At 27.1% G+C, this 14,172-nt stretch overlaps 3 protein-coding genes across 4 annotated transcripts; 2 read left to right on the top strand and 1 right to left on the bottom strand.

Annotated features, from left to right (window-relative positions):
• The first annotated feature begins 1 nt into the window (after nucleotide 1).
• LOC138189671 (TBC domain-containing protein kinase-like protein) lies at nucleotides 2-4,431 on the top strand. 2 transcript variants are annotated; one of them, XM_069131781.1, is made up of 14 exons: nucleotides 2-591; nucleotides 730-940; nucleotides 1,018-1,267; nucleotides 1,374-1,602; nucleotides 1,675-1,949; nucleotides 2,018-2,164; nucleotides 2,242-2,362; nucleotides 2,510-2,671; nucleotides 2,738-2,915; nucleotides 2,978-3,184; nucleotides 3,290-3,549; nucleotides 3,625-3,752; nucleotides 3,833-3,995; nucleotides 4,053-4,431. In XM_069131781.1, the coding sequence occupies exons 2-14, from the start codon at nucleotides 736-738 to the stop codon at nucleotides 4,158-4,160; spliced, it is 2,433 nt and encodes an 810-aa protein (XP_068987882.1). In that variant the 5' UTR covers nucleotides 2-591; nucleotides 730-735; the 3' UTR covers nucleotides 4,161-4,431. The 2 variants fall into 2 exon arrangements, with proteins under 2 accessions (XP_068987882.1, XP_068987883.1); XM_069131782.1 differs by lacking the exon at nucleotides 2,978-3,184 and having other exon boundaries at nucleotides 3,413-3,549.
• Nucleotides 4,432-4,457: 26 nt separating this feature from the next.
• LOC138189669 (protein broad-minded) lies at nucleotides 4,458-8,881 on the top strand. Its single transcript, XM_069131776.1, has 8 exons — nucleotides 4,458-6,254; nucleotides 6,328-6,665; nucleotides 6,753-6,949; nucleotides 7,028-7,360; nucleotides 7,448-7,767; nucleotides 8,150-8,327; nucleotides 8,407-8,622; nucleotides 8,691-8,881. Exons 1-8 carry the CDS (start codon nucleotides 4,579-4,581, stop codon nucleotides 8,796-8,798), a joined length of 3,366 nt encoding a protein of 1,121 aa, XP_068987877.1. The 5' UTR covers nucleotides 4,458-4,578; the 3' UTR covers nucleotides 8,799-8,881.
• Nucleotides 8,882-9,076: 195 nt separating this feature from the next.
• AIF (Apoptosis inducing factor) lies at nucleotides 9,077-12,948 on the bottom strand. Its single transcript, XM_069131049.1, has 12 exons — nucleotides 12,663-12,948; nucleotides 11,866-12,155; nucleotides 11,682-11,742; nucleotides 11,435-11,595; nucleotides 11,233-11,363; nucleotides 10,973-11,148; nucleotides 10,720-10,911; nucleotides 10,439-10,632; nucleotides 10,072-10,324; nucleotides 9,789-9,973; nucleotides 9,520-9,717; nucleotides 9,077-9,425 (listed from the first exon to the last, which is right to left on the bottom strand). The coding sequence occupies exons 1-12, from the start codon at nucleotides 12,751-12,753 to the stop codon at nucleotides 9,354-9,356; spliced, it is 2,004 nt and encodes a 667-aa protein (XP_068987150.1). The 5' UTR covers nucleotides 12,754-12,948; the 3' UTR covers nucleotides 9,077-9,353.
• Between the last annotated feature and the right edge of the window lie 1,224 nt (nucleotides 12,949-14,172).

The following is a 14,172-nucleotide window of genomic DNA, read 5'->3' as shown; positions in this document are numbered from 1 at the left end:
ATACATATTATGTACCAGAATTCCTATTACCAGGTCTTACATTCATATATATTGAAGTCTGTGAAAAACTGTCTGAAAATTAAATCGTGACTAGTTGTGAAAAATTAACATCGAAGGCAAGAAGGTTTTCGTTTTGCAATCCGTGACATGCTATGAACAACTCAAAGAAAGAAACACTCTACTCTTCTCTGTCTGTCTCGTAAGAACGCAGACTTTGTTGATCTTCCATGTTAATTTTTTACAACTAGACATGATTCAATTTTCGAACGATTTTCCCTAGCAAGTGTCTAGATCTATTTATATGATCGTGGTTCACGATACATATACATATCAGTGATATATACATATATACATATGTATGTATATGTAGTAGATGCTCTTGTTTATTCTTGTAAACAAAATTGATAAATAAATCAATAATTTGATTTACTTTACAAATGATAAATAATTAAACTATGGAAAGACATAATTCTAAGAGACAATTAAATGTATTTTTATAATTGATAATGGTTATAAGTATTCGTTGAGGTTAATGATGTAAATATCGATTTATAGTTTAAAATTTCATAAAAATATATATTAATAAATCAAGTACGTATATTTTATAATTATTTCTTGTATTACATGATGTATTTTTTAATATATATGAAACTTTTTGTCATTATTAAAATTAAATTAGTTATTTAAATATTGTTAAGATACTGTATAATAATATGTTCTATTTTATAGTTGAGGATGTGTCCAGCACTTTTAGAAAACGAAGAACGATGTTTCGGAGGGATGACATTTTTTGCCCAAAGTCATCCAGTTGAAGTTTGTGGTAGTAATGGTTTACCTCTTACACCAAATTCAATAACCATATATGGAAAATCTCAATTTTTAAAGACTATTCACCATCCAAATTTATCTACATATCTTGATATAATTAGAAGTAAACATGGTAAATCTTATTATATTTAAAAATTAGAAATTTAAAAACATTTCATATGATTATCTAATTAAAATTATATTTTGTAGAACGGGTAGTAGTAGTTGCAGAATATAATGGAGATACATTAAATAAAAAAGAAAATTTGAACATTGATGATATTGTGAAAATAGCATTTCAATGCCTGTTGGGTTTACAGCATATGAATAATTTAGGCTTAGTACACAGACATTTAAATCCTGAAAATATATTAGTCAATAAAAGTGGAAATGTACAGTTATATAATTTTGGTTTATATTATATGACAGATAGTGGAAAGAATGTATCTTTTCCTATTGGGTATGTCTTATAATAAAATATTTAGGTTAATAAAATTTAATTGTAATTGAATATTTAGTAAAAATAAGAAATACTTATTTAAATGCATAATACAATTTTTTATTAGTTATCCAAAGTATACAGCTCCTGAAGTATTTCTGAGTTCTGGTGTCAGTAGCTCAAAAGTAGATTCTTGGTCTTTAGGTATGATTATTGCAGAATTATTATTGGGAAAGTCAATATGGCCAGGTGTAAAATTATCTCAATGTTTGCGGAAAGTTCTTAGTCTAATACACTGTGAAACTTCTGTTTTTGAACGCCTTGCAAGAGAAACTAATTGTTACAATATTTATAAGGTATAATTTATTTGACTCTTAAATCCTGGGTCACACTGTATAGTTATTTCTTTGTATTTATTATTGTTCTAGGATTTACCTGATAAAGTAAAGGATTTTGTAGATTGTTGCTTACAAATTCACCCCTTAGAGCGCAAGGTACCAGAAGAGTTACTGAAATTACCTATATTTGAAGAATTTTTGTTACAAAATGAGAAAGAAAAAGAAAAAAATTTATATAAGAATGTTATTGTTAGAAAAATGGATGAATTATATTATTTATGGCAATTAGCAGGAGGCGATATTACTGTGGAGTTAAAGAAACAGGGATTTATCCGGTCAAGACCACCTATTTTATCAATTCCAAAGTAATAAAAGTTTCATAAATATCATGTTCTGTGGAAAAAAGCACAATTTATTTTAATTTTCTTTTTAGTTTAGTGATACTTTTAGGTCAAATGTTTGGCAGAAGAGACACAGCAGGATTACTTGATTTACGTGTGGTTAAAGTTCCTCTTGATACACTACATCAACGTTTGTCTCATATTCCATATATAGCTAATTATCCATGGTTAACAAATCAGTAGGTATAATAAAGATAAATGTAAATTTCACATTTTTCTTCAATATTATATAAATCATCTCATAAATGCTTTATAGAATGCGCGTTCAATCACAAGAGGATTTGATAGATGCTGCTTCCCAGTTACCTTTAATTATAAGAGAAAGAGATACAGAATATCAATTTTATAGGATTGTTTTATATGATAGATTACTACAGGTGATTATATTATTTTGAATATTTGATATATAATAAACTGTTACGGGTAATTACTTTATTTTGAATATCTTTGAAGTTTGAAATTATTTCTTCATAATCTTTTCATAGAACACTTAAAATATTTACTTATGTACATTGATAATTTAGGTTTATCCAATTACACGGGAAGCAATAATTGAAGAAGCACACAAAGATATACCTCCACCTGTTAGGGGAGCTGTATGGGCAGCATTGCTTGGTATTACTGGTGATATTCAGAAACGTTATGATATGATTGATAAAGAAACACCTACACACACAGATCGACAAGTAATTCATCATTAAGTCACATTATATTATTTATCTTTATGTTTTAATTTATTAACAATATCTTAGATAGAGGTAGACATACCAAGATGTCATCAGTATAGTGAATTATTGTCATCTGGTGCTGGTCACGAAAGATTACAAAGATTGCTGAAAGCATGGGTTCGAAATAATCCTCATTATGTTTATTGGCAAGGATTAGATTCGTTAACAGCTCCATTTCTATATCTTAATTTTAATAACGAAGGTAATAAATTAAGTAAATTATATAGTATATATATGTAAACTTTATTAATATTTTTATTTTAGCTAGAGCATTCGAATGTCTGTCTGCATTTATACCAAAATATCTTCACAAATTTTTTCTGAAAGATAATTCTGCTATTATACAAGAATATTTAGGAAAATTTTCACAAATTATAGCTTTCCACGATCCACAATTAGCTAATCATCTTAGATCAATCAACTTTGTATTAGAACTGTTTGCAATTCCATGGTTTTTAACAATGTTTTCACGTAAGCCATTTATTATTAATGTTTGGATTATGTAAAATTGTTCACATAAATTTTCTTCTTTTGAAATTATTGATTATTACATATTTTTGAACTTTCTTATTTTAGATGTGTTTCCACTTCACAAAATACTTCATTTATGGGATAAACTTCTATTAGGAGACTCATCATTTCCACTTTTAGTTGGACTAGCAATATTAAAACAATTACGAGATTCTCTTTTAACTTCAGGTTTCAATGAATGTATCCTCTTATTTTCTGATCTTCCTGAAATCGACATTGAATTATGTGTTAAAGATTCTATGATGATGTACCAAAATACACCACCTAGTATTACTTATAGAAAACATCAGTTTAATCAACCAAAAGTATAAATATAAACTCTATATATTCTTCAAGATAATTTATTAAATACAAATTTAAAAAAATATGTTACGTTTTAGGATATAAATTGGTTAGAACAAGAACCAGGTACTGAAAAAATGCCAAGAATTTCTGTTGATGACTTTTTAGATTTATTAAACAATAGCCCTGAAAGATTAATAACTGTAGATGTGCGCAATAACATACAGTGAGTAATTTACCTGTAAAGGAAATATTACATTATTCTAAATCATTTCTATATATATGGTAATCATTTTCTTTATATAGATTTGAAAGAGGTGCTGTAGTAGGCAGTATTAATATTCCATTTACAAGCGTACAACTTTCCTTAACTCATATTGAAACTCTTGGACCACATGCAAAACCACTTGTAGAAAATAAAAATAGCGTTGTTGTAATTATTGGGCCTCATGATCAAAATAATGCCTTGGTCAGTATTATAATACAAAATTTAGTTTTTCAGCATTGAAATAAAAATGTTTTATAGTTTGCAGATTTTTTGGTAAAGTGTGGAGTTGTGGGTGTATGTTCTTTACAAGGAGGAATTTCTATCTTACGGGCAAAATCTCCAAATGTTATAGTAGCATTACGATAAACGTAATGTGTAAATGCTGCACTTTTTAATGTAATAAATTACAACACCACATTTTCATATTTGAGGATTATACAATTTGTATATATATGTATATATATATAATTTTAAATTACTCATATATTGTAATATTTTATTTAACTATATTATATGTAGAATATTATGAGGTAATTGTAAAATATTATATCTTTCTAACATTGAGATTATAAACGATAATAGTACATATAAAATATGTATTATATTAATTAAAGAATTAAATTTTTGTTATACTATATACAGTATACTATATCTTCATTTGCTTTAGATGGTTACTATAGAAACACAGTCAAAACATTTTAGTACAAAGATTTCATTTATATTTTCGAGTTACTCTAATTGTCTAAACATGATTGTATAGATAGAATTCATTTATTTTGCAAATATGGAAGGTGATATTTCTCCAAATCTTCAAAAGTGGATAAAAAGGTGCTTGAAAAAAGAATTTGAAGCAAATATACAAAAATCGTTGAGAGAAGACGTGGACAATATTAATATTGCTCAAAAGATTATACGTTCAAAAGAAATGTTCATTTTAGTGAATTCTATAAGAGCTACAATCGTTGAACAATCTACTTCGAGATCTACATCAACTCTACTCTTCGATTCGCGACCACAGTCATCCTCCTCTTGCATCAGTGATCAAACAAGTGAAGATTGGAATTCTCCATTAAATAACGATGAATATTATAACGTTATTCTTGATAAAATTAATCAAAATAAACCTGCTCATGTAAGATTAGCTGGTTACGAAATTTTATTAAAAAGTGAACTATCGAATTTAAATAATAATCCCATATGGGATTCGCTTCAAAAATCTTTATTAGATGGTCTTATAGATGAAAGTAGATCTATTTTTGAAGCTAGTTTACAGGTACACGCTAAATTGCTCTCTTGTTTACAATCGTATGATGTATATACCAATTTATTGAATGGTTTTAATGCTCAATACCACTCGCAAAAGACATTTGAAATTTTACCTACATTAATTTCTGGAATTAATTTTAAATTCTTTTTCCATGAAAGAATATTTCGTATCATACATCTAATACTTCGTTATCACGAAGAAAAGTTAAAAAGTGCAAGAAATCCTGATAAAACTATAGAACAAATGATAGAAGAATTTATAATATTTTTGAGTACACATGAATTTGGAACTGCAACACAGACAAAAACATTAAATATACTGAATATTATTTCTGTATTAGAACCACGTGCTGACTGGAGTAGAAAATGGATTGTTAGTCTTGCTACTAGAAAAATATTTCTAACTGCTATAGGAAAATCACCAAATTTATTACAACAAATAATGCATTATGTACAAAGAGGACTGGAAGAGCCTCCTCATTCTATAGCAGTTTCTATTTATGATGATCCAATGGAAGTTATTATTAATGGAAGTACAGTGGAAACAGTAACTTATCTTCATTGTTTATGTTTTGTATCCCAACTCTGTGTTTATAAAGCAGGTCGTGAACTTTTAAAGGAAAATACATTTGACATTCCATTTTCAGTTTCTGGATTTTTAACTGCTTCTCTGAGAGCTTTAAATAAATTATCCATAGAAACATTAAGCAGTGTATATGATGTTTCTTGTTATGCTCTACAATTTGTTTTAGATCAACCAACTATATTATATGATTATGAATTTTATCATATTGCACTATGTCATTTATCATCTTTTTCTGAAAATAACATTAATATATGGCCACATACATTAAATATTATTCTATGTATGTTAGACACAGCAGATGGTTCTACATTTCTTATCTCAGAATGCAAAGAACATACAGTAAATTTTGAAAGTAACATATCTAAATGTCCAGCTATGTTTATTATAATAATAGCATCAAATATGTTACGGCAACCTTTATCCATAATGAATGTAGAATATCTTGTTAAATTATTTGAAGTAATACAGAAGTTATTTAATGTATTTGATGCATATGAAATAATACAGTATAAAGTAGAAAAAGAATTTTATCCTGCTGTATCATATTTTTATAAGAAATTAGATAAATCTTATTTTGAGAATGAAAATAAAGCTCAACAGATAAATAGGTAATTTAAATATATATGGCATCTGCTTTTATTAGTTAAATATAATATTAAGAAAGTAAAATTTTATTTATAGTGCAATTAATACATTATTACTTAAGATGGTATCTATACCATATGGATTGAAAAGTCTTGTTCAAGAATCATCAGTATTTCAAGAACTAATTGAAGGATCTACTGCACCTTTAAGAATGTCATGGGCATCAATTGAAGTAGTTAACTTTGTATCATCTGCTGCCTTTTTTCATTTGGGGTATAATGTAATTGCTAATCTTGCACCCCATGTTCTATCTACCTTACTCTCAGAAACATGTAAAATACTAGAAGATCCACACTATTTTCATGACCCATGGGATCATGAAAATATTCAGAAATTTTTACATATAATAAAAATTTTTTCTCTTAATTTTAAGTGTAAGAATAATGATAAAAATTTTTCATTATATCATACTAATTTAATTTTAATTTATTTATATTAATTATTTATCTTTTATTTTATAGGTTTTTGTGCATTTATGTCAAATATAAAAGAATCATACAATAATGAAGAGCACAATTATCCACTTAATTTATCAGAATTATTTAATGATGCAATAAATCCTGAGTCAAATTATCACTATTTAGGGCTTCTATCATTAAATATTGTGATTTGGAATTTGAATATTTGTTTATATCTATTAGAATTACTGAATTTTCAGGTAATACATCTACATGCTATAAGACTAAGATATTTTCATCTCTTCTTTTTTATATTTTTATAATATAAATCTTTCCAGAATATCTTGTTAGGATTTCAAAATTTTAATACAGAAGTAATAAGTGAAGAACTGAATACAAAATACATTGATGATTATACTTTAATACAACATAAAATTATATCTAAAACATATTTTGTTAAAAGTAAAGATGAAGAAGGAGTTTCAGAACCAGAAGAATATAATCTACCAAAGTTACTTCCATTGGAATTAATCAAAGAAAATTCATTCTCAGAAACCGAATATGGCACAGAATTAGAAAGTTTGCTTCGAGAAAATAGATCTGGATTATTAGATAATAATTGGGTCCAACAAATTAGAGAAGCGTATATAGCATCGCAAGATCCAATAAAAGTAAATACAGATTTTCTGCTTTTATTGGGTTCAGTTTGTTAAGTTTATCTTGTTATATTTTTATAAGATAAATTTTTTATTTACTAGAATACAGTATTAATTCAATTAGTGGATCAGATGCAGAAAGCAATTCCTACTTCAGAATGGGGAGAAATCTTTCAATGGAAGGAAAACATATCATCAAATATAGATTGTTGGTTTTCAGAAGAAATACACGGAATTGATTTAGTTCTGTATTATGCAGAACAAAATGATGTTTTGAAAAATACAGTTGAAATGAAAGAAAAATTACAAGAATTTATAAATGCATGTTATGCATTTATACAATATGAAAGACCAGCAAAATTTGATGGATTTGATTGGTTTTTATCAACAGTATTCATCATTTGTAAAGGAGATGTTGACAGGTACACACAAAATTACCAGTGGAAATTAAATCTTTGCATAATATAATTTTATATAAAAAACACAAACATTTTATAATTAAATAATTGTTTTATTTTCTACTATTGTACTTCATACACATATACCTCAGTTGACCGCGAATATACCCCTGGTAGCAATTTCTAAATGCTGCAGTATCTTAATAAATAGATCAAAAACTTTCTGAATAAAGTAATATTGAAATTACTACTACTTATGGGGTAACTCTAGCTAGTCAATGTATCATCATTGGTAGGTCTCAGGTTGAAAACTTGGTCATCATTGCAATGATAATGCACATAAGACAACTATTTCACATCATTGACCTATATTATATTATGATATAATAGCATATGATAATTACAGATGCAAAACATTTATTACTCAATTAATTCAATTCCCAGTAACTCCGTTTTTATGGTGTAATTTGGGAAAAGTTGTGGATAAAAATATTAAAGAAGAATGTGCCACACAATATACATTTATGCAAATTTTAGAAAGCATTGTTAGTAATGAACTTCCACATATCAAATTTGCACTTAAGGTATATATTGAAAAATAAATTTCATTCTTATTTTCCTTCCATCACAGATTATTATGTATTAATTTATATTCCAATGCAGAATGCTTCTGGAGTGGATTGGTCTTTAATATGTAATTTAATGGTATCTCAATGTTTTTGGGGTATACTTCCATTGTCCCAAATTATGCATTTTTTCGCAATTTGTGTTTTGTTTTCGCCTGATTATATAATATATTATTGTGTATCACTTTTATATCATTGTCAATTTTCAATAATGGAAAGCACAACGAATGGAAAACTGTGGCCAGAACATATGGTATGTATCATAACACATATTAAAATAATGCCTACATATTGTATAATTTATCTACGTTATTTATATAGGTTTTGGATGATTATCAATGTCACAATTATATCAAATTTATGGATTCATTAGACAAAAGATATGGGAATAAAATTCTACCAAAATTTTCGGTTAAAGGATTTAATTAAAAAGAATAAAATATAAAAATAGCAAAAAATTTCATTTTTTAATGAATATTCATTATATTAATAAAACAAGATAATTATATATATATATAAATAATTATATATATATTTTATTATTTAATATATATATATATATATATATAAAATAATAAAACCAACCTTAAATATGTCAACAAAAAACGACTTTTAAAACTTATTTTAAAGTAAATTTATATGTATGTATGAATGTTTACACATATATAACTATTGTTGGTATGATATAATATTAAACTCTGCTCAACTAACAAAACATTTTCATTTATTTTCTAGTAAAATTCACATTTTGTAGTTAGTTTAATAAACATATCTCATTGTCTATAAGAATGTTTCTATTTATTTTTATGGAAAATACTTTGTACGTAGTATGTGCAATATTTATACAAATCGTATTTTATAAACTCAGGAATAAGATACCAGTTGTAGGCTTTTTTTTTATTTGTAAAATGTTTTAGAACTGATAGATAAATAACCTTATGTACAATGACATGATATAGTCATATAGTTTTTGTATTAATGGAATCAATCATCATGAATAGTGAACAGTTTTGCTACTTCATTTAAATCATCATATTTTGTGCCTCTTGCAAGCACCTGTAACAGATACATATATAAAAGAAATATATCTTTTAATATATATTTTATAAAAACTGAACTTTCTTCTGTTCTACACATTTCATGAACGCACCTGTCTAGCAATAGACATCCGATTAAAGATGTTCCAAAGAACTATGCCAACCACAATATCATCACGTAAATAAAAAACGACTCCTTTTCCAAAATCGTCATATTTTTTAGGTTCCTCCAGTGAGATTTTTGAATTATCGGAACATTTTGATTTATCTGTTTCTTCTAAGCTTGATTGTATTTGTGTTGAATTCAATTTCTGTGGTTTAAAAGTACATAATATATAAATAAAGTTAATTATGATTGTATTATTAGTATACTATTCATTACCTTCGTATCTGAAGATTGTGTGATTTCATTTGAACTATTAACAGATGTTATCGAAGCATCTGACTTCGTTGTTTTTACAAAAACTCCTACAGTTGGCAGTGATGAATCCACAATACCAATTGCTTCATATCCAACCTCTGGTCCTAAGTCGGACCAAAACATTGATTGATGTAGATATGGTTTTCCTAGTTAACACAGAAATACAGATTTTATCATTTTTCATTTTATCTGAATTTTTATATTAATAATTAACATAGCATATATTGAGAAAATCTTAACTTACTTGCACCAGTCATATTTTCTCCTGCCAATCTTCCTGAGATTACAGCATGATCATGATGTTCTACTCTTCTTCTACCAAGTCTAATGTCATAAAAGCAAGCTGCATCTCCAGCAACCCAAAGATTACTCCTTGCTTCTAATTCCGCATTAACAAGAAAACCGCCTATTTCAGGATCTGTTTCTAAATGTGAAGCTTTTGCCAAATCAGTATTTGGTTCAACACCTACTGCTACAATCACTTGATCGGCATCAATCTTTCCATGTAAACAAAAAAAAGAAAAAAAAAAAAGAATGATCACTCACTTATCAACAAACTACCACTTTCATTATTATTTTTATTTTTGTGTAGATATTTAAATAAAACGTACAACACGATTATCCGAAAGGACGAGCGATAATTGTCCACCTTTATAAGAATAATCTTCTACTTCAGAATTAGCAATACAATTAACACCTTCTAACATTGCTTTCTTTGTTGCCCATTCGCTTAGGTATTGTGGTAATACTTGATCCATTATAAATTTCTCTTTATATACTTGATATACTTTTCTATTCTCAGGTACTAAATAATAATAAAATTAGTTATTATTTTATGTTAATAATTAATTAAACAATGGTATTAATAATAAAAGATGTAATAAAAACCTACAAGTACGAGCCAACGAGCAGGCAAGTTCCGAACCAAGAAATCCTCCACCAATTATAACTGTATTTTTATACTTAGGATCATGCACAGCATCTTCTAAATCAAGAAAATCTTCTTTTGTTCTGAAGGTTACAATTTTATCCTTAAGTTCATCTTGCATTGATTCAAAAACTGGGAGATTTTTAGGTGATGCACCTGTAAATATATTATAATGAAAATTGTATGTAAATTTTAAATATAAATTATTTATACTTACCAGTTGCAATAAGACACTTGTCATACTTTATTTCATAACCATCATCAAGCATCACAGTTTTGTTTGGAACATCAATTTTTGTGACTTTCCAACCTGTGGCTACAGCCACACCACCTTTATCAGATTGACTCAAATTAGTAATATCTGAATAAAATTCCGGTGGTTCATAAAATATGCTGTAAACATAATATATAATAAATTACTAACTATATAAAAACATAATGAATTTCTATTTGAATAAATGATCATTCGATTATTACCTTCTTTGAGCACCATTCCATTGTTTAAAAAGTAATTGCGCACTTATTTTTCTATCTTTATTATACCAAAGTTCTTTGGATAATGGAGGTCTCATATATGGCAAATCTCCTTCTTCTGTTATTACTAAAACCTAAGGAAAATACTGGTTATGTTATTAGATCCTAGTTCAGTAAATGAAGAAACAAAATTATTACAAAGCACCTTAGCTCTAGGATCTCTAGATTTAATAGACCTAAATGCAGAAAATGCAGCTGTTCCACCTCCTATTAAAAGATAAGGTATTTCTGAAGGGAATGAACTAGAAGTAGGTGGAGATTTAGTTTTTTCAAGTGATCTTCTAATTCTTCTTCCATTCTTTTTTCCTAATTATGTGACATAAACATAAATTAATCATGAACATCTACATTTAAAAAGACATTTTATAAGTACAAGCTCTTATTCAACTTACTCTTACTTACATCCTTTTGAGAATCTGTTTTTTTCATAGTAAACCAATTTGAAGAAGATATCTACATGTTTCAATGAAAATATTAAAAAGAAAGAAAAAAAACAAAAAATTTATAATATTATAATCTGTTATAATCAAGAGTACAAATAAGACATAATATACAAAGAAATCTCTAGTACCATACCGCATATATTGTAACTCCTGCTATGAATAAGGTTGCTAATATTTTCCAATATGGCGATGAAGGCTTCTTGTCATTTGGTTTCTTCGAATCATCTGGTTTTCCACAAATTTCATAACAAGATGGTGGACAAGATGCATTAGGATGAGACTCACATATAGGAACAATTCTTTTTTGTTTGGAATAACTACTTTCAGGTACACATTCTTCTGGTTTTATGGTGGTCCCTGGAGGTTTAAATGCTTTATCATTTGTATTGCTACTATACCATAAATTATGAACACTAAATATTCCTATAATCAGAAAAATATAATAATAGTTAATTTAAGAATAATTCTCATTAAACATTAATTTAGAAATTGTTTACATATAAATAAAATTAGTAATTGTTTTACTGCAAGAAAAATAAGCTTTATGAAATAATTGTAATTGAATAATATGCTCTACACAACTTTTAGGCTTCATTTAATAAAAGGATTTTTTTCATCAATAACATCATATGAAACAAATACATTGAAAAAATGTATACATTGTCTGGCTTTGAGGTTATATCGCATGGTGTACTTTCAGATAAATAAACCGGATATAAATTTAACAGAATATTAATTGAAAGATAGTATCATCTGAATATGTATATACAATTATAAGATCTTACTGTCAATGTTTGTAATTAGAATGTCAAATAAAAGATTTAACTTAATATTTAATTGGAAAATACTAACAAGCTCAGTAGCAGAAGAAAAATTGATATAAATTAAGAAAAAACTACGTTTTTGAAAATTAAGTATATCGGTACTTACCAACATATTTTGAAGGTCGACAATAGTGATTGGCATATGAATGTCTCGTAAGTTTTGGCAATCGTCCTATAACTCTACCGTAGCTTAACATTTTTGACGGGCCAATTTTGGCCTTACGCAATATGGAGGAAGCGCGTGTGGCCGGTTCTATTATCCACACGCACGACTGGAAGTCGCTCTATAGTTTTCCCTTTATACTTGAATGGCACAGGACACTCCATTACCAAATTTCTTTAGGAAACAACTTGCCGTATTTACGATACATCGATTTTGAAACAATTCCAGAGAAATTTGTTATACAGCGGGAATAAGATTTGTAAATATGTTAAAATATTTATTACAATTTTAATTTATTAACGAATGACAGCCGCGCATACTCCACATAGATAATCGCGCAACTTCATGCTAATACAAATGAAGCATACAGAACGTACATATGTACCTACCACCCAATTTTATCATCTGAAATATATATTTCCATTGTAACACAAAATTTGAAAAAATGTTTCTTATAAAAATTACATAATTTTATAGGGAGCAATGAATAGCAAAAATAGTTTTATTGTGTGTTACAAAAAGTTAACGAGATAAAAAGACCAACTTTGTCTTTTTATCGAATGTTACATTTTGTTTGTTTGTAAGTTATAGCCATTTTGAAGCCAAATTCAACGATCTATAACACTAAGAATGCCACTAAGCATAATACTGATATGTCAGCGAAAATCGTATAAGCAAAGTTTTCTGCGTAAGTAATAAGTATAATGTGATTTTAATCTACAACTCTTTACAATTTTTCATTTGTTTTTCAACATTCCAGCGACATTTAAATAAAATTTAAATTCTTCTTTGTGACTTTCGCTGATCTTAAAATATTTATGTATACTGTTATAGCTCATTGAATCTGTCTTCAAAATGACTATATATGAATATATATACATGTACATATAACGTAAATATATAATTTTTTCTTATAAATCATTATATTAAACTATCATTATCATTATATTACCTTAAATATTTTCCTTTTCCTTCCTTGAGGATCAACAGAAAAGCTAACGTTAAAAATTGATAATACATATGTTTTTATTTATGTAAAAAATTTCAAAGAAATTTGTTTTTTTGAGTAATTTTATATATAATGTGTGTTCTTAGTGTCAACATATCAAATGAATCTCAGGGACTCTTCTAATTTAATAGGGAAGCTTGATTCTCCTTCCAGTAAAAACCACGCGATGAACCGACATTTTGAAAATCGTAGAAATTTTCTCGATTAACAAGTTATGGGACATCCTTATCAATTGGTCATAAGGAGGTGTGTAATTAAATACTTAGGTAGTAAATACATATGTACAAATACGTGATCAACCGATTTCTTGGGAAGTCAAATATTTTCACCATATAGGTATACAAGATATATATATATATATATATATATATATATATATATATATATATATATGATGATTTTAAAACACCTATACATAAGTTTGCACATGTTCGTTTAATTTGG

The sequence above is a fragment of the Bombus flavifrons genome, chromosome 2, assembly GCF_040668555.2.
Source record: "Bombus flavifrons isolate JBK064 chromosome 2, iyBomFlav1_principal, whole genome shotgun sequence".
Classification (NCBI taxonomy): Eukaryota; Metazoa; Arthropoda; class Insecta; order Hymenoptera; family Apidae; genus Bombus; species Bombus flavifrons.
Note: the sequence above shows the minus strand (reverse complement) of the source record. Positions and strands in the feature narration are given on the sequence as shown.